This window comes from Megalobrama amblycephala, linkage group LG15 (genome assembly GCF_018812025.1).
Source record: "Megalobrama amblycephala isolate DHTTF-2021 linkage group LG15, ASM1881202v1, whole genome shotgun sequence".
NCBI lineage: Eukaryota > Metazoa > Chordata > Actinopteri > Cypriniformes > Xenocyprididae > Megalobrama > Megalobrama amblycephala.
Window position 1 is genome coordinate 11,375,643 of NC_063058.1, and position 20,506 is coordinate 11,396,148.

Genomic DNA, 20,506 nt, shown 5'->3' on the forward strand with positions numbered 1-20,506 from the left:
TCTATCTATTTCAATTCAATTCAAAATTGCTTTATTGGTATGACTGGAAATAATACAATATTGCCAAAGCATACATAAAACAATAACAAAAACATCTGTATAATAGAAGAAAATAATATTAAATATTATAACGCTATCAAATATTATAACATAATTTAAACTTAAATTAACAGTGTAACACATCTATCTATCTATCTATCTATCTATCTATCTATCTATCTATCTATCTGTCTGTCTATCTGTCTATTTGCATGTCTATCTATCGATCTATCTGACTGTCTATCTATCTCTATCTATCTGACTGTCTATCTATCTCTATCTATCTATCATCTGTCTATCTTTCTATCTGTCTATCAATCTATCTATCTGTCTGTCTGTCTGCATGTCTATCTATCTATCTATCTCTCTATCTGCATGTCTATCTATCGATCTATCTGTCTGCCTGACTGTCTATCTATCTCTATCTATCTATCATCTGTCTGTCTGTCTATCTATCTATCTATCTATCTATCTATCTATCTATCTATCTATCTGTCTGTCTGCATGTCTATCTATCTATCTAGCTGTCTGTCTATATATCTATCTGTCTATCTTTCTATCTGTCTATATATCTGTCTATCAATCTATCTATCTGTCTATCTGCATGTCTGTCTATCTATCTATCTATCTATCTATCTGTCTATCTATCTATCTGTCTGTCTGCATGTCTGTCTATCTATCTATCTATCTATCTGTCTGTCTGTCTGTCTGTCTGCATGTCTGTCTGTCTATATATCTATTTCAATTCAATTCAATTCAAAATTGCTTTATTGGCATGACTGTAAATAATACAATATTGCCAAAGCTTGATATATATATATATATATATATATATATATATATATATATATAAACATCAATATAATAGGGTAAAATATTATCAAATATTAAAACACTATCAAATATTATAACATTATATTCTATCTATCTATCTGTCTGTCTGTCTATCTAAACATATAAAGAGTCAAAAATACAGACTTCATAAAGAATCTGTTCTTTATTTTCACATTCTACAAATGTATTGCCTTCTAAATTATATTTAAAAAGTTATTCATGGACAACTCACAAGTAGAATGTTAGTTTATGATGATTATGCCATGGCCAAAATTATTTTATAGTACTGTAATTACAAATTGTACAAATCTAGCAAACTATATTTTAAAGCAGGCATCTCTGGATATTCATTTGAGCACGTTAAGCACCAACAAACAGAAATTTGTTAATAATGAGAAAGAATACATTTTTGCTCTGTTCGCTTTAAAGGTTTGTTCTATTTCATTCCCAAATGCATGATGGTCCGGTATGGTCCTGGGCCTCCCCAAATTCCCCTTAATTTTAGGAAGAAAAACAAAAAGAAGGAAGAGGAAAAAAATGTCATGCTTGTATCAGGCTTGTAATCAAAAAAGGGTAAGTTGTGATCAGTACGTGAACAGTACTCACTTGAGAAGTCCATGCCAATACAAATGAGGCATGACATCAGCTTTCATGTGGTACATGACCCTGCTCTCTTTACTTTGGTCCACAGGGAACGTCTCCAGCGGCTGCCTGTCATAATCAAATTCTGCCAAGATGACTGTGTTGTAGCTTGTAACCACAGGGCAGGAGGAGTAGCCATTATACTGTAACATGCACAAAACAATTAGCATTTAATATTAATAATTATTATGCAGTAAGTAATATTTAGCTATTTTGAATGATGAATTTAATTATTAGTATATCTGTAATTCAACACATTTATGAATATATGTATTATATGTATATGTATGTATTTATATGTATTATATTATATGTACATATGAATGTACTTGATACTTTTTTGTGTAGTTATATAAGGAAAATGGACATTTTTGAAACAGCATACCACTAAACTACTTGTGCTATTTCTGTAATAGGCATGCATAATGTGCGTAGTATGCATATTTTCAGTATGCATAGAATGCAGCCACACATTTGCCAAACACACTCCCTGCATCCAAAATCATATACTGAGTTAGGGCTTCACGATTAATCGCATGCTATTCTCACGCGCATTTCGTCAGTAAAGCCGGTTCCCTGATTACCGCTAAATCGCCATCACCTGTTTTTAAACGCAGCGCCTTTTAATAGACGGAGCCGTAGTTCACGGACAAGCCACGCAATATCGCGTTCATTATCGCAGGCGATTCATCTGCGATATGAACGCGATATTGCGTGGCTTTTCAGTGACCTACGGCTCTGTCTATTAAATGCCGCTTCATTTGAAAGCAGGTGATGGCGATTTAGCGGTAATCAGGGAACCGGCTTTACTGACGAAATGCGCGTGAGAATAGCATGCGATTAATCGTGCAGCCCTATACTGAGTAAGTACTACATTTAAATTTACTTGGCAACCGCTAAAAAAAAGTATGTTTTATGTAGTATGAATGTAGTCTGGACGTACTACATCCGCCATGTTCATCACCATCATGTGACCTACCAGCGTCAGTTGCGTCACTTTACTTCCATTCATAAATCCCCTCCCGTGTCCATCGAATGCACACTTCAGAATCTCGCCGGAAGTAGTAGGTCATCCGGGGTCTTTTCGCCTACTGTTTTTTGAACACGGACATACTATTCTTTTGGCGTGCTGTTTTTCACATACTATATAGTAGGGAAATATTCGATTTTGGATGCAGCGACTGAGTACCCTGTGTGAAATAACTCTATCCCACAATGCAATGCACTGGACTAATAGTAATATTAGCCACAATTATTTTGTCTCCTTGTCTAATTATGACAAAACCGGATTAAAACATTTTTATATTGAAATTTTTGTTAGAATTAGATGCAGCAAGCAAAATCATGTTTAATAATTTTATTTTTGTCCCCCCTTCCTTATTTTATTTTAGGATAGTAGAGGGCAAAAAGGAAAGTAGGGGTTAGAGAGTAATAGAGTGCAGCAGGGATAATTTTTATAGCTGTTACATATTCCCTGGTTTTGTGTTTCGTGTGTTTTGTTTATTGGACTTTTAGTTTGCATTTTACCCTGTTCCTGTTTCCTGTCCTGTTTGCCATTTTTGTAGTCCTTTGTAGTTTTTCTAGTTGATTAGTTCTGTGATTATTCCCAGATGTGTCTTGTTTGCCTATTACCCCTCTAGTATTTAAACCCCAGTGTTTCCTGCGTTCCTTGTCGAGTTTTGTCCTTTCGTGAATGTTTGTTTGGTGTGCTCAATTCTGTTCCCTGTGGCCTGTTGCATGAAGCTAGTAGTTTCAGAGTTTCAGTTTCAGAGTAGGTTTGGAGTTGACAAATCCAGATAAATCCAACCTGGTTTAGATCAGGATCAACTGTTGCACAACGCTCGGTATAAACTTTCTCTGCCAACTCAGGTTTAATCCAGAGTTTGCAAAGCGCGTGCACCTGAAAGTGTGACACGTGCGGCAAACAGCCAATCACACGGAACAAGGAGAACGTCAGTTTGATTCACTTCTTGCGAGAGAGCCGCGCAATTCATGCCTCTTCTGAAGATTAAGAGATCGTTGTGAAAAATATGAAATTAAAAACACTGATGCAGTGAAAGTTTGAGAAGGCAGCTAAAAGAAAATATCAATGCATGTGAATCAAACAAATAGACTAAATAATTAATATAGTTTCACAAAGAGCTCAAAAGAATACATGTAAGCTGTTTAAAAGCTTTATATATTATGCATGTATTATATTTATTTTAATTTAAAAGCAAAGTTTAATATTGTAAATTAATATAATAGGCCTAATTATATGAATATGTCATGAATTATTCATATTTTTAATGTATTTAATATAAATATAATGAACAATTAACAGCAAATGTTGAGCAATTTTGTCTCTAAAATGTTTTCACTATAAACTGATTTAATTTGGAGCGAGATACAGGGGATACATGCTTTATTGCATCAGATGCATGTCACTTTACTCACAGCTGATTGGTCGAGTTTGGGTTTGCGATCACTAACTCAGAACAAAAATAATTTTTGTTAATAAACTAACTGTGAACTACCTTGTTTTTGAGTTCACCAGACATTACAGTAGCCAAAAAACAAGTTTTAGCATTTTATCACTTCTAGTTCCATCATCCCAAAGTCAATGTTTTTTTGAATGGGCTTTTGGTTAAATGCCTGAAATGAGGTCTGTTTTGAACACAAGCTTTTTTCAATGATATAAAATACATCAGTAATGCCCTCTTATGATTTTTTTACTCGTCTTTTAAAAGGTAAAAGTAGCTAAGAGGTTGTTACAGAGGTTGTCGGGACATTAATGTCATTAGCCGAAAAGGTAAACTCATCTACTCACTAGTCCGCATTCACAGCCTTGTTGTGTTTATAATCGTGCTCTTGCAAACTATTCTAACTCAACTCTTCTAGGGGAAAATGTTTTTAAATAAAGACTGAAAGAGCTTAATGGTGGTGACATTGAAGTCATGCGACAAAAATACATCATCACCGCACACTCTATAATAGGATTGGATCCATGTCAGGCTCAAAGCTAGTATGCAGTATGATTATGTTATTGTTTATGTTAACACTGCGCCCCCTGGTGGTGTACATTTGGGAAACACAGGAAATAAAGTAAAGTTTTTCACCAACAGTATAGTGCTTCTACAGTGGTAAACCACATTAATGTTTATCCTTAAACATACTTACTGACTTATCCGGTGTTTGTTTCTTCAGAATTCGGCTGACGTTTCGGTCGAGTACTGCAGACTGTGCAGCTGCAGAAGATTAAAGTCGTCTCATTTCAGTGAAACAAGCGTTAACAACTCTCTCATTCTGAAAATCGGCACTGAACGAATGGGAAATCACCTCACAAGTAACTACTAATTAATGGTGGAAAATGAGAAAAACAGGTTCTAGAATCTGTCTGATGAATACTGATAATTAGGAAGAAAAGGCTGAATGAGCAGGGACTTATTATCTCCAATAATTACATAATATCAAAAAACATGTATAACCAGAACATTTATTTAAAGAAAAGTGTTTTTCGGTGTTTTACCTACTGCTGCCGCCGTTTTGGATGTGGGTAGATTGGTGCAGTCTCCAATGCCAAATACATTGGCATACGTCTTATGCTGAAGGTTGTACTTATTTACATCCAGCCAGCCGTCTGCGTCATCCAATGAGGAGCCTTTGAGCACTGCAGGTGGTCCCATCGGAGGGGTAACGTGGATCATCTCATACTATGACCAAGATGAAGGCTATGTGACACATTCAATCTACAGCTACCACAATTGAAGATGTTTTTTGTCAAATGTATCAATGGCTACCTTGAAAACCTCTGTCTCCCCAGGTTTGTCCAGATTCTCAAAAACAGCTTCCTGTTTGTCTGCCCTGACCTCGATGAGGTTGTGCCTGAGGTTTATATTAAGGTCCCGTTTCTTCACAATCTCCCACAAGGCATCTGCATATTTCTTGACCCCAAACAGCACTGGTAAGGGGGTGTTGAAAATAATGTTGGCTTTGGACCTTTTTCCTGTCTAAAAAACACATTGTTGTCAATTTTTTAAGTATTATTGGTCATTTGGAGTCGTAAATGTACTGTGGCAGTACCACGGTACAGTGGTGGTATTAAATGTTAATACTGTGGTACTGAGTGATATTCATTTACCATGGTATTTACATGGCTTTCCAAGCTACTGCGAATAATAAAAAACATGGTATTGCCATGATAAATGTCCAAAAATACATGGTGTTACCAAGATATATGCCCAAAAACATGGTATTATCTTTGTTCTTGTCCACAAATCATGGTAGTACCATGGTACATGTCAAATACATGGTGTCACCAATGCCCCCCCAAAAAACATGGTATTACCCTTGTTTGTTTGTGGTATTGCCATGATACATATACCAAAATACATGATGTTACTATATGATATATGCCCAAAAAATATGTTATTATCCTTATTCATATCCACAGAACATGGTATTGCCATGATGCATGTCAAAAATACATAGTATTACCATGATATGTGGCCCAAAACATGGTATTACCCCTGTTCATGTCCACAGAACATGGTATTGCCATGATACATATACCAAAATAAATAGTGTTACCATAATATGCCCCCCAAAAACATGGTATTACCATGCTGCATGTCCAAATTACATGGTGTTACTCCATGATATATGTCCCAAAAATTGTATTATCCTTATTCATATCCACAGAACATGGTATTGCCATGATGCATGTCAAAAATACACGGTATTACCATGATATATGGCCCAAAACATGGTATTAACCCGTTCATATCCACAGAACATGGTATTGGCATGATGCATGTCAAAAATACACGGTATTACCATGATATATGGCCCAAAACATGGTATTACCCCTGTTCATGTCCACGAAACATGGTATCGCCAAGATATATGTACCAAAATACATAGTGTTACCATAATATGCCCCCCAAAAACATGGTATTACCATGCTGCATGTCCAAATTACATGGTGTTACTATATGATATATGTCCCAAAAATTGCATTATCCTTATTCATATCCACAGAACATGGTATTGCCATGATGCATGTCAAAAATACACGGTATTACCATGATATGTGGCCCAAAACATGGTATTACCCCTGTTCATGTCCACAGAACATGGTATTGCCATGATGCATGTCAAAAATACATAGTATTACCATGATATGTGGCCCAAAACATGGTATTAACCCGTTCATATCCACAGAACATGGTATTGGCATGATGCATGTCAAAAATACACGGTATTACCATGATATATGGCCCAAAACATGGTATTACCCCTGTTCATGTCCACGAAACATGGTATCGCCAAGATATATGTACCAAAATACATAGTGTTACCATAATATGCCCCCCAAAAACATGGTATTACCATGCTGCATGTCCAAATTACATGGTGTTACTATATGATATATGTCCCAAAAACATGTTATCATTATTCATTCCCAAAGAACATGGTATTGCCATTATATATGTACCAGAATGCATTGTGTTACCATGATATGTGGCCCAAAACATGGTATTACCATGGTACATGTCCAAAATCCATGGTGTTACCATGAAATATTCCCCACAAATGTGGTATTACCATGATACAAGTCTAAAAATATAGTAATAGCATGATATTTCTGTAATTAATATTAATAAAAGGTGATGATTAACGTACAATGGGATTTACAACACAATGAGTAGATCAAGAAATAAACCTTTCTCAGGAAGGCATCCGAGAGATACATGATTTTCTGAGGAGCTCCTGCACATTTGACGGGAGTGTTTGGGAGTGTGAACAAAGCATTGCCCTCCTTAAAGTTTCTCAAGGCATTCCAGGTCTTTTCCACTGTTTTCACAGAGTAGTTTGAACCGATTTTGGGATGTTCAAACCCTTCTGGCAGGCCCTTGATCTGTAATAAGCAAAAGGAAATCAATTGGATTGATTGCTTTGAGAAGAAAATCCTAACATTTTTAACCCCGAGTTTATTAATCCAGAGTTATCTTGTTCCATGTTTCACACTGTGAAAACAGGTACAGTTTTATATTTCTTTGCATATACAGAGTCAAGTCATGACCAAAAACATCCAAACATTGAACAAAGGTTGAAACTATACTTGAACTTTGATATCAAGCCTGACACACAAATGTAATTAACATGACATTAAGATTGGAAACTTCCTCTGGACTGATGTGGCGATGACACCACACCCAATCTGTGTTAATAATTAACTACAAGATCCAAGAATGCTTCCTCTCAATCAAAACAAGCACTCGATTCAGTAAAGGTTTCACATCATGCATATGAAAACGGAAAACTAGCAATTCAGTCTATATGAATGACATTCATAACATACCTTTTCATAGTGCAGCTCAAGCCCAAGAGCTACAATCAGATAATCATAGGAAATCTGAGAGAAGAAAAACAGTTACATATTATTAGTAAAAATACTAAAGCTAGGTTTAGTTTGATTTAAGTGAACATTCTAAATTATCTTGCAATTTAACAATGGTAATATGACATTGATTTAGGTTATGTTACATCATATCACACTTCATATCTACTCTGACTATTTTATAATGACACACCTTCAGGGTTCAATAAATTGTGCAATGTAATCTTATGCAGGATCACAATGATGCCATAAAAATCCCCAGTTTTCAAAGCTTGCACTTCCCTTGTCAAATAGACCCTTTTCTATTCTAATCCTATGAAGAAAAGCACAGCTCTGACACATGATACTCTGAGACACGTTAAAATAGAGTAACTATCAACTCAAATACTGTTCCATACCTTTTTCCCAGAGTCTGTGTGGACAGTGTTGTTGTCAGGGTCAAATGCTGCCACTTTGGACTTGACCCACGTCACCCCTGATGGTATCACACTCGCTGTTGACCGTCCAGAGGAAGCAACCGTTTTAGCCCCTGCACCAACTAATGTCCATATAGGCTGATAGTAATGCGTCTGGAGTCAAAAGTACATTAAATGTCATTAAATGGAAACAGCACAAAGGTTTTGATAATAAATAATGAGCCTCTTAAAGTTCAAAAATTTGGGGTTGTTAAGATTTTTGAAATGTTTTTGAAAGAAGTCTCCAATGCTCGCCAAGGCTGCATTTATTTGATCAAACATACAGTAAAAACAGTGATATTGTGAAATATTATTACACTTTAATATATAAGTTTTCTATTTGAATATATTTTAAAATGTAATTTATTCCTGTGATCAAAGCTGAATGTTAAGCATTATTACTCCAGTCTTCAGTGTCACATGATCCTTCAGAAATCAGTCTAATATGCTGATTTGATGCTCAAGAAACTTTTATCATTATTGTAATTGTTGGCGTTCTCATTATTTGTCTTCTTCCACGCTGGATGTCTATGGTAGCCAATAAAACCACTTGAAGGAAAGTTATGAAATTTGGTGCATAGATAGAGGACAGTCTGAACTGCCACCATAGCAAATTTGGAGTCTCTAATTCAAAGCCTCTAGCGCCACCAACTGTCGAAAGTTGCACTCACATTTATGCTAATAACATTTGAACTATAAGGGCTAGAAACAAAATTTGTTCCTCTGATTGCATGGCTCAAGACGATTCGATTGCATTTTCTGTCATGAAAATGTAGAACTTTTTGGAACTTCTCCTAGGCCATTGCTCTGATTTTTATGAAAATTGAACCAGGTCATCTTTAGACCATGCCAACAATCAAGTCGATTCATCAAACCGTTCTCGAATAACGCACGAACGAATTCGATGAAGAGCACACCAAAATGGACGTGAGGCTATATCTCCGCAACACTTACATGTATTCTGACCAATCTTGGTGTGTGTTATAACAGCCATGACCTGAGGCTACCTGCACAGTTTTGGCGCAACGCCACCTAGTGGTCAGAAGAATGGGCATACGAAAAATGGGCTTTTTTGCTTATAACTTCTGAACGGTTTGGCCAAAATTTTTTGAGCATCGGCCATATTGATTTTTTTTCTTCTTTCTTTTGTAAAAATGCTATATTTTACGAACGCATTGGTGTATCATTCCGAAATTTACATGCACATTTTTAAGCCAATTACTCTTAATAAGCCGACAACGAACGTGGTCATGTAAATGCGGTAACCCGTTTTCTTTTATCAGAGTAAGGTCATAAACAGCTTAAGCATAAATGTTTTTTGGCTGTTACCCTGATTTCGCGTGGCATGTAAACACATTAACCTGCTTTTTGTCGGCTTATTGAAGTGCGCATGTGTGATATGTGCCAGAAACACATTCTTAGTGCAGATTTAAACGATTAAAAAAATGATTATTTTTGACGTCACTACAGGGAAATAACCTGATTTATTAATAAAGTTATGTAAACGCGGTTTACTTGCGTTGTCAGTTTACTGGTTTGCATGTAAACGGGAAGACTGGTTATTTCAATAAGCTGATATTTGGTAGCTATCAGCTTACTGGTGTGCATGTAAATGTGCTCACTGAAGGTACTCAAAAATTTTTTGGAGCAGTGCCACCTTGTGGTCAAAAGTTATAAAAACGTCCAAAAAATTCCTGTCCGCCATTTTGATTTTCTTTTAAAACCTAATTTTTTGTACTATTTTTCACCAAATTCGAATCGTATCATCTTCAGACCATGCTGGCAAAAAAGTTATGGATTTTGTGTCGATAGATGAAACCATTTTCGTATAACGCATGAACAAATTTGATGGCATGATGCCAAAACCACTCCGAAGCTGTATCTCTGCAATGCTTCGGCATATTGACACCAAACTTTGCATGTGCAATTTTCACCTTACTCTGACAATACCACATCAGTTTGGTCACATAAACCATTAAATAATTACTAATGACTGTATTTATGATTTTTCACAACTCAGTGCGGATGAATCTAATGTTTGCTGTCAGTCACCGCACCAGTGCGGATACTGTACTTGAAAGTATGACCAATATAAGAATTTTTACAAGTAACATTTCTGCCACTTTTGTTCAGTTGTCACTGATGATTGTCAGTGTCAGATTGACGTTTAATTATTTCAGCTGCTGTGAGAACAGGCTATAAATGATCCGCTACAAGCAGCATCCTCACATGATGAAGCCGACTAGCCTGGACTCCTTTTCTGTTTACAGACGTGAAGTAATGATGCAAAGACGAACTGCTGCATGCTCAAATTTCCTGTGGAAATCCACCAGGTCGCTCTTATTATAAAACATTATTACAAGCTTAGTGAATCGAGCTAAGATAAGGAGATAGTTTTGAACACTGGCTGGATATGTACTTGCTCAAATTGATTTTGGATCATTTTTGACCAAAAAAAAAGTTACGGACAACAGCTTTAATAGCTTTAATTTAATTTATTAATATTATTAATGTTGAAAACAGTTGTGCTATTTAATATTTTTGTGGAAAATGTGATACTTTTTTTCAGGATTTTTAGCAGAAAGTTTAAAAGAACAGCATTTATTTGAAACAGAAATCTATGTTGTAACATTATAAATGCCTTTACTTTAACTTTTGATCAATTTAATGTGTCCTTGCTGAATAAAAGTATTAATTTCTTTCAAAACAAAACAAAAAAATGTCTTACAGACCCAAAAGCTTTTGAACGGTACTGCACATGTCCATACAGTGAACATGCACCAAACAGGAACTTGTCAAACCTGAATCCCAGTACGTGACGTACGTGACGCCACAAGACATGGGGGTCTCTTAAAGGGACAGTTCAACTAAAAATGCTCTGCTGCATTATACCTCACTAGGCTCCACGATGGCCACGTTTTCCGCGCCAACCTTTCTTTTCAGGCGAGCTGCCATCGCTATGCCACCGCTCCCTCCACCAAGCACGAGAACTTTGTAGTGGTCTTTAGCAGCCAGCCCAGAGCTGGTGTGAATCTTTGAGCTCATGACAGAGAAAACTCTGCAGTACTGCCTGGACAACAGCAGCTGTGGGTGTAGAATGCCTGCCATGATCGGCACTTGTCTAAGAAAACAGAGGAGGGACATAAATAAGTTACAGCCAAAAAGTTTCCAAGGAGCACAATGTAAAGAAAATGCATATATATACATTTATGTTGAAAAACTAATTTTTATAATTATAGGCTACACACACAACATATATATATATATATATATATATATATATATATATATATATATATATATATATATATATATATATATATATATATATATATATATATATATATATAATATGAAACTCTAATAGGCAGGCTAATACGTCCTTTAGCTCAACCTGCTCATAATCCACATCATTATCTATAGGACACAGATGATTGTTTTTTTCTATATGCGGAGTGTTTTGCAGCAGCGGGCGGTGTGGCTGATCCATGCTAATGATTCTAAGCAGTGGCCATGTTTATCTGTCAGAAATCACTCTCTCTGCTTAAAACGCAGAGGAAATTTCCAGATTCTGGAACCGGGCTGGGCATTCATGTCTAAACATAAATCTTTTCTTTTATTCTATGAAACATCAGCTATGCCTTATTTGTCTCAAAAGGGTGTTTACAGTCTTGCACTTGATGTAGGAGTAAAATACAAACACACAGCAGCAACGATACGTATTGTTATACAGCAGCAAGCCATCGCTGCAACTAAGCATAGTGGACATGAGAAAACATATTGCCATTTAAAGGATTAGTTCACTTTCAAATAAAATTTTCCTGATAATTTACTCACCCCCGTGTCATCCAAGATGTTCATGTCCTTCTTTCTTCAGTCGAAAAGAAATTAAGGTTTTTGATGAAAACATTCCAGGATTATTCTCCTTACAGTGGACTTTTAATGGCCTCCAAAATGATTGAAACAGTTTCAGTACAGCTTCAAAGGGCTTTAAACGATAGCAGACGAGGAATAAGGGTCTTATCTAGAGAAACGATCAGTCATTTTCGGAAAAAAAATTAAATGTATATGCTTACTATAAACAAATGTTCGCATTGCACATGCTTCCGCTTTCCATATTCTTCAAAAAAGCTTACGCTGTATGTCCCTATTCTACGTACAGAACGAACCCAAGTGCCAGTTTCATTTTTTCCGTAAGTAAAATAGGGAATGTGTAGGGAATGTGCAAGGAAGTCCACTATAAGGAGAATAATCCTGGAATGTTTTCATCAAAAACCTTAATTTCTTTTCGACTGAAGAAAGAAGGACATGGACATCTTGGATGACATTGGGGTGAGTCAATTATCAGGAAAATGTTATTTGAAAATGAACTAATCCTTTAACCGGGGCTCACCTTATTTGCTCAACTTCCAACAACACCTTTCAAGACAGATGTTTTCATGTACCTATGTGTGTTTCGGGCTCGGCTGAATGGGTGTTAGAGTCATGCTCATTATTTTTCAATTTGTCAGAATGACTTCACTTTTACAATAGGAGTATACAGGGTTTGACCATGACAATTATCAAATTATGCTAAATCATTATCCTATTTATTTGCTTAGGTGGTTGTGGGGAGTTTCTTTTCTCATCTCTATTATCCTGCAACATGTTACCATTTGTTAAAGCCACAATTAAGGCACATTCTAATTGGTTATGTTTGAGCTTTTTGGCCCAGGCACACATAGTCATAGGCTACTAGAGTTAAGCCTTTAGGCGTGGTAGCCCAGGCACACCCAGTCTAATAGGCCACTAGAGCTAAGCATTATGGCCCAAAATACATAGTTTAGTGGCATCAAAACATTGGTATGTAGGCACATATGTAGCTAACACTACATTGGTAAGTCACCAGGGACACCCTTTAAAATTTCTATTTCACATAGGGCTACACTGCGAGATGCTTTACCCGCCTTATATGCACCTCATGGCAGCCCACATGTCTAATCTGCTTGGGGGGAATAATTTGAAGGCAGATCTAGTCCGCCAAGACCAAGCAATAGGCTCATTTCTCATACTCAAAACTAATGGGCCAGGCATCTTGTCTTCTGCATGATGGGAGATTTTCTATATATATAACTTAGGAGGTCATGGTTATGAATGGCAGACCAGACTTTGGTTGGGTAACCACAGTTAGGTAACTTATTTGGTTAACCACAGTTGCTGATTTTTCTCTTAGACCATTTGTATAAATGAAAACAAACACAGATGAACAAATATGAACCAAGATGACAAAAAAAAAAAACATTTTAAATATATACAGTACAGTCCAAAAGTTTGGAACCACTAAGATTTTTAATGTTTTTAAAAGAAGTTTCGTCTGCTCACCAAGGCTACATTTATTTAATTAAAAATACAGTAAAAAACAGTAATATTGTGAAATATTATTACAATTTAAAATAATTGTGTACTATTTAAATATATTTGACAAAGTAATTTATTCCTGTGATTTCAGCATGGTTACTCCAGTCTTCAGTGTCACATGATCCTTCATAAATCATTCTAATATGCTGATTTGCTGCTCAATAAACATTTATGATTATTTTCAATGTTGAAAACAGTTGTGTACTTTTTTTTTCAGGATTCCTTGATGAATAGAAAGTTCAAAAGAACAGCATTTATCTGAAATACAAAGCTTCTGTAGCATTATACACTACCGTTCAAAAGTTTGGGGTCAGTAAGAATTTTTATTTTTATTTTTTTGAAAAGAAATTAAAGAAATGAATACTTTTATTCAGCAAGGATGCATTAAATCAATCAAAAGTGGCAGTAAAGACATTTATAATGTTACAAAAGATTAGATTTCAGATAAACACTGTTCTTTTGAACTTTCTATTCATCAAATAATCCTGAAAAAAAATATTGTACACAAATATTTTGTGCAATTGTACACATTAAATGTTTCTTGAGCAGCAGATCAGCATATTAGAATGATTTCTGAAGGATCATGTGACACTGAAGACTGGAGTAATGATGCTGAAAATTCAGCTTTGCCATCACAGGAATAAATTACTTTGTGAAATATATTAAAATAGAAAACAGTTATTTTAAATTGTAATAATATTTCACAATATTACTGTTTTTTACTGTATTTTTAATTAAATAAATGTAGCCTTGGTGAGCAGACGAAACTTCTTTTAAAAACATTAAAAATCTTAGTGGTTCCAAATTTTTGGACTGTACTGTATTTCTAAATTTTTGTGACAAACTTTATTTTTGTGACCAGTAGAAATAGGTCAGTGTGAACAGTTTGTTTTGATCCAATATGTTTTTCACACAAAATATTAGTTCCTGCTGATAATATTTAAATCCAGAGCCCCATACATAAAACAGATCTCATAGTCATGTTATTACATACATAACACTTAAAACTAGTTAGGTTGTGCTGACAGGTTCTCAAACGTTTGTGGTGACGTTCCCAAAAATCATCTAAGACTTTTGTGTTATCTAGTCTTCTTGTAATAATGTAAAATGTCAACTTTACTTGAATCTTTAAAAATTGAAAGAATGAAAATAGTAGGCTACATTTAAAGATCCTGCATGCATCTACTTGCCTTTTTATTTTCAAAGCTGTCCTTTGAGTGCAGAAAGAAAGTCCTCACGTCTGTTTGATGAAACACGGCAGTACTTTGTCACAGTCAAAAACATATTTATATCATCCCTACCCAACACACATGACAGTTACACTAAAGCTGAGTCATGATACCTGGCATTTTATGTGGATGTGGCTCAAAAACTATTAGGCTGCCTACCTAGGCAGCATTTTGGACATTATTGCATCTTGCAGTCTACCTAGACAGCATTTTTTATGTTGCAAAACCTGGCGAGCAGCCTTCCTATGCATTTTGGACATCATTGTGTCTAATCATTTTTCTTTTTTGCAGCCATACTGTACAGTTTACAGTCTAGCTTGGTGGTTATGAAGGACATTCCACTATCACTGACAGTTCACACCCTTTTAAATTCCCATCAATAACATTTAAGCATGAAAATACAAGATATAATGCTGACTTTCAGAGGTTAGACGTCTGCGAGCATTATTTTTTGCATTTCAGTCAGCTGTAAAGCCTACATGCGTAGTCAAATTTCAAACAAAGAGCTGTTTGTGTACACGATATAACAATGCAATACATTCTTATACACGACATAATAGTAAATCATTATTTCTGACACATATCAAACATTGAACTCAAATGAAATAAGGTCTTACCAGAGTCAAAGCGATGTCTATGACAGACTTGTAGCTCTTGCAACTGTCAATGATACAGTTTCTCTGCGGTTTGTTTTCCTGGTTCAGCTCAGTTTGACGTATGGACTTTATTATTCGACAGTCAGTGACGCTGCGTCATGATGTAATCTGTGTCTGTCATAAATCTTTATTCAGGCTAATTATTTTATAGCGCTCAATCTATGTCCGGTTTACGGTACGTAATAACTTTTCACGCACGTACACCTCGAGCAAACGAAAGTTCATACCGCCGTAATCATCCAGAAGATGTCGCCACTGCATTTCCATCAAAGCTGCTGCCTTATTATCAAACGTTTCATAATCACTGACTGAATTACAGCACTCATTAAACTGAACACCAATATAATCTCTCTTTAAACATACTAATTAATTTTAGCTCAGATAAATAAAATGGTTTCTTATTATAATAACACTTAGGCTATGATATCTCCATACAAGTTCTGTTTTTACACAGATAACCTAAAAAGTTTTGAAAATCCCTGGTTAACATTAAAAATTGCTATAGTAATTTTTTATAGCTAAATACTATAGTGTTTTGAACCAAACTATAGTAAAGTCTTGAATTAATTTGTTGTGCTAATTATATAGTTGATGTGGTAATATAGCCTATCAACTATAGTAATATAAACAAATTAATTAGGCCTACTTTACCCAATACTGTACTGTTGAAAAAACAGCTGGTTAGGTATGTTTTGAATTATGGAAGCTGGTTTGAGATTTGCTGGTCCTTATCTGGTTTGAGCTGGTTTCTGCTCGTCCTTAGCTGATCATGAGCTGGTTTGAGCTGGTTTATGCTGGTCCTTAGCTGGTTGAGCTGTTTAGCTGTCCTTAGTTTAGCTGGTTTGTGCTGCTCCTTGCTGGTGAGCTGGTTTGAGCTTAGCTGGTTAGCTGGTTTGAGCTGGTTTCTGCTCGTCCTTAGCTGATCATGAGCTGGTTTGAGCTGGTTTATGCTGGTCCTTAGCTGGTTTGTGCTGGTTTATGCTTGTCCTTAGCTGATCATGAACTGGTTTATGCTGGTCCTTAGCTGGTTTGAGCTGATTTATGCTGGTCCTTAGCTGGTTAGAGCTGGTTTCTGCTCGTCCTTAGCTGATCATGAGCTGGTTTATGCTGGTCCTTAGCTGGTTTGAGCTGGTTTATGCTGGTCCTTAGCTAATCATGAGCTGGTTTGAGCTGGTTTATGCTGGTCCTTAGCTGGTTTGAGCTGGTTTATGCTGGTCCTTAGCTAATCATGAACTGGTTTGAGCTGGTTTATGCTCGTCCTTAGCTGATCATGAGCTGGATTGAGCTGGTTTATGCTGGTCCTTAGCTGGTTTGAGCTGGTTTATGCTCGTCCTTAGCTGATCATGAGCTGGCCTGAGCTGGTTTATGCTCGTCCTTAGCTGATCATGAGCTAGATTGAGCTGGTTTATGCTGGTCCTTAGCTGGTTTGAGCTGGTTTATGCTGGTCCTTAGCTAATCATGAGCTGGTTTGAGCTGGTTTATGCTGGTCCTTAGCTGGTTTGAGCTGTCCTTAGTTTAGCTGGTTTGAGCTGGTTTATGGTCCTTAGCTAGCTGGATGAGCTGGTTTATGCTGTCCTTAGCTGGTTTGAGCTGGTTTAGCTGCTCGTCCTTAGCTGATCATGAGCTGGATCATGAGCTGGATTGAGCTGGTTTATGCTGGTCCTTAGCTGGTTTGAGCTGGTTTATGCTTGTCCTTAGCTGATCATGAGCTGGCTTGAGCTGGTTTATGCTCATCCTTAGCTGATCATGAGCTAGATTGAGCTGGTTTATGCTGGTCCTTAGCTGGTTTGAGCTGGTTTATGCTGGTCCTTAGCTGATCATGAGCTGGTTTGTGCTGCTCCTTAGCTGGTCATGAGCTGGTTTGAGCTGATTTATGCTCGTCCTTAGCTGATCATGAGCTGGTTTGAGCTGGTTTATGCTGCTCCTTAGCTGGTCATGAGCTGGTTTATGCTCGTCCTTAACTGATCATGAGCTGGTTTATGCTGGTTTATGCTAGTCCTTAGCTGGTTTATGCTGGTCCTTAGCTGGTCATGAGCTGATTTATGCTCGTCCTTAGCTGATCATGAGCTGGTTTATGCTGGTTTATGCTAGTCCTTAGCTGGTTTATGCTGGTCCTTAGCTGGTCATGAGCTGATTTATGCTCGTCCTTAGCTGATCATGAGCTGGTTTATGCTGCTCCTTAACTGGTCATGAGCTGGTTTATGCTCGTCCTTAGCTGATCATGAACTGGTTTATGCTGTTCCTTAATGGTTTGAGCTGGTTTATGCTGGGCGGTACTGGTTTGAGCTGGTTTATGCTGGTCCTTACTGGTTTGATCTGGTTTATGCTGGTCCTTAGCTGGTCATGAGCTGGTTTAAGATGGTCAAGTTCTGGTCCTAAGGTCTAAGCAACTAGCTCCAGCTCATGACCAGCTTAGGACCAGCAAACCAGCTCAAACCAGCTTCCATGTTTCAAAACTAACCAGCATATGTTGTTTTGTTTTCAACAGGACTGTAGGGTATTAGCCTATACTACAATACACTACAGTTTACTGTAGTAAAAACTAACATATTTGTTTATAACAGTTTATCTTCATAAACAAAGTGTTGTAAATACTATAGCCTACTACTATTTACTAAAGTATGGTTCAAAAACACTATAGTATTTACTATAAATTAATATAAATATATATATAGTATTTTCCGCACTTGTAGGCCTTGGGAACAGAAGTAGGCTGTATCAGTTAACGATATAGATGGTAATATACAGTAAAATATATAAGCAGCAAATTAGCATGTTTTTATATGCTACCATTTAAATATTTAGCTTAAGATTTTATTTCACCATACTGTAATATAACTACTGTTAATCATTATTGGATACATTTCTTTTATATATATATATATATATAAATTACGTACACATTGCTGTCTATACACTGGTGTTTGGGGTTTAGTTTGCTGTAATTTTAAAGTAGTGTGCAGTCATTGTCATTACCATAGAGAGGTAAACAAACAATATGTCAGTATGTCAATATTCACAATAACTGTCAATAATGAGCATGTGATTCGAATATTGCGTCAATAACTGAAATAACGTCTATTAGAAGTTGGCTGCTTCTTTAATAAAAACATAATTTATATTTCTTCACGGCTTGTTTGTTTACATGTTTTGGTCAAGTAATCTTCCGCTAAATGAAGCGTGCGCGCGCGTGCGGTTGAGAGAGCTCGAGCGCGAGAGAGCAGGAGGCTGATTTGGATCTGAGGACTTATTATGGACGATTTACTCCACCCTGCCTCCGTAGCTGAGCCATAAATGAATGGATGGAGCATGTTCTCGGTAAGCGCTGTATGTTTTACATTGTATGTTGTGAATGATGATATAGTGCTGGTGAATGAGGTGTACTTATACACCGCAGTTATGAGCGTTATAGCATATATGACTGTCTGACGGGCGCGCGTGTCATTCACTGAGGTAATATCAGCTTATTATTGCGTTCTGTAGCAAATATTATACATAACATGTCCGTTTATTGTAATCATCGGTCTTATTGTACATCGGTGTGCCACTTAAGGTTGACTAATTGACTGTAGGCTTTCCATTATTGAGCTGTAAGGTACAACTGAGGTTACAGATGAGATCGTTTACCTCGGGTCTGGCTGATTCGACAATCTGGGCATTGAATAATGGTAATAGAAAGTGTTTTCTCACAGTTTATTATGATTAAATATATTCTAAAATAAAAATAAAATATTACAAATATTTTTGATAAATGTTAAATAAATTGGATACATGTAACATCTAATATCGAATTTAATTCATTTAAATTTTATTTAAAATATGTCAACTGCATTATGTGGGTGATGCTTAAATTAATAATTATTATTATTATTCAAAATTGATTTTATATATATATATATATATATATATATATATATATATATATATATATATATATATCCACACACACACACATATATATTGTAATCAAAATATATCTATTGTAATATGTTTTTGATGCATAACTATATATTATTTTTATTATTTAAAATATATTTATTATATTTACTCATATAGCATAATACACTTATGGAACATTTTTTATATTATTTAAAATAATACAATAGTAATTAATTATAATTATATAATTAATGTAATTATATAATAATTATTATTTTTAATATTAATTAAAATATAATGCTTGTGTATATCATAACAATTAATTTAGTTAAAATTGTTATTATTCTTGATATTATTTGTTTCGTTATCACCATATTTGGATTTGGATCCATATTTGTTAGCCTATATAATTTTGGTAAATTCCATAATATTTTCTAATACTCCATACTTTCATTTCCTTTCAGATTTATTGATAGAGGATATGATTGTCAATATATGAGAGTCTATAGTCACTTTTATATTGGATATAGACATGCTGGGTCAGTATGTCAGGTGCCTCCTGCTTTGATTTCTACGTAAAACAGTGATCCTGGAGTAAAAACACAGCACAGTGCTGGGGTTTTCCACGTTACCTTTATTTTCACACCAAAAAACGTAAGCTTACGATCTTTCACAGCTACGTTCAGTAGAGTGTCCCACCTATAAAAGCCTTTTCTATAAATCACTTTGTCACGCAAAGCCAGCATATGGCAGGCCACTGCAACCTTGCAGCTCTTCCCGGGATCACCTGTGTTTACTGCAGGCAGCTTCAGCAACCCTGCAGTGTTCCCGGTGGAGAGCGTGTGTTCCCAGAGACCTGACGGGTTTCCTGGCTGCGGCTCCTCTGGGTTCTCATTAGGACGATGTGGGGGAAGATGCGCTGTGTGCGTCAGACATTAAAAACAGCGAGAAATGTGTGCTACTGTAAAAGACAATTACACACTAGAGTGTGTG

The 20,506-nt window shown here is 36.0% G+C and overlaps 2 protein-coding genes across 4 annotated transcripts in view; one reads left to right on the forward strand and one right to left on the reverse strand.

Annotated features, from left to right (window-relative positions):
• Positions 1-1,017: 1,017 nt before the first annotated feature.
• On the reverse strand, positions 1,018-15,868 carry sqor (sulfide quinone oxidoreductase). 2 transcript variants are annotated; one of them, XM_048158237.1, is made up of 11 exons: positions 15,596-15,868; positions 14,940-14,989; positions 11,245-11,473; positions 8,296-8,466; positions 7,859-7,912; positions 7,220-7,414; positions 5,295-5,504; positions 5,024-5,207; positions 4,675-4,742; positions 1,480-1,658; positions 1,018-1,367 (listed from the first exon to the last, which is right to left on the reverse strand). In XM_048158237.1, exons 3-11 carry the CDS (start codon positions 11,458-11,460, stop codon positions 1,310-1,312), a joined length of 1,335 nt encoding a protein of 444 aa, XP_048014194.1. In that variant the 5' UTR covers positions 11,461-11,473; positions 14,940-14,989; positions 15,596-15,868; the 3' UTR covers positions 1,018-1,309. The 2 variants fall into 2 exon arrangements, with proteins under 2 accessions (XP_048014194.1, XP_048014193.1); XM_048158236.1 differs by lacking the exon at positions 14,940-14,989.
• A 2,936-nt stretch (positions 15,869-18,804) lies between these two features.
• The window catches only part of atp8b4 (ATPase phospholipid transporting 8B4), a 47,898-nt gene continuing 46,196 nt past the window's right edge, over positions 18,805-20,506 (forward strand). Inside the window, exon 1 of one of the 2 annotated variants that reach the window (XM_048158374.1) lies at positions 18,805-18,952. In XM_048158374.1, the coding sequence (XP_048014331.1) occupies positions 18,933-18,952 (20 nt within the window). In that variant the 5' untranslated portion in view covers positions 18,805-18,932. The remainder of the gene's footprint in view (positions 18,953-20,506) is intronic. The other variant, XM_048158375.1, reaches the window with a different exon arrangement.

Excerpts from the sequence above, each read along its gene's own strand:
- sqor (XM_048158236.1), bottom strand. The coding sequence starts at position 11,460 with ATGGCAGGCATTCTACACCCACAGCTGCTGTTGTCCAGGCAGTACTGC. Across the intron at positions 7,415-7,858 it reads TTGAGCTGCACTATGAAAAG|ATCAAGGGCCTGCCAGAAGG; the intron begins GTATGTTATGAA and ends TGCTTATTACAG. Across the intron at positions 4,743-5,023 it reads CAAAACGGCGGCAGCAGTAG|CTGCACAGTCTGCAGTACTC; the intron begins GTAAAACACCGA and ends AATCTTCTGCAG.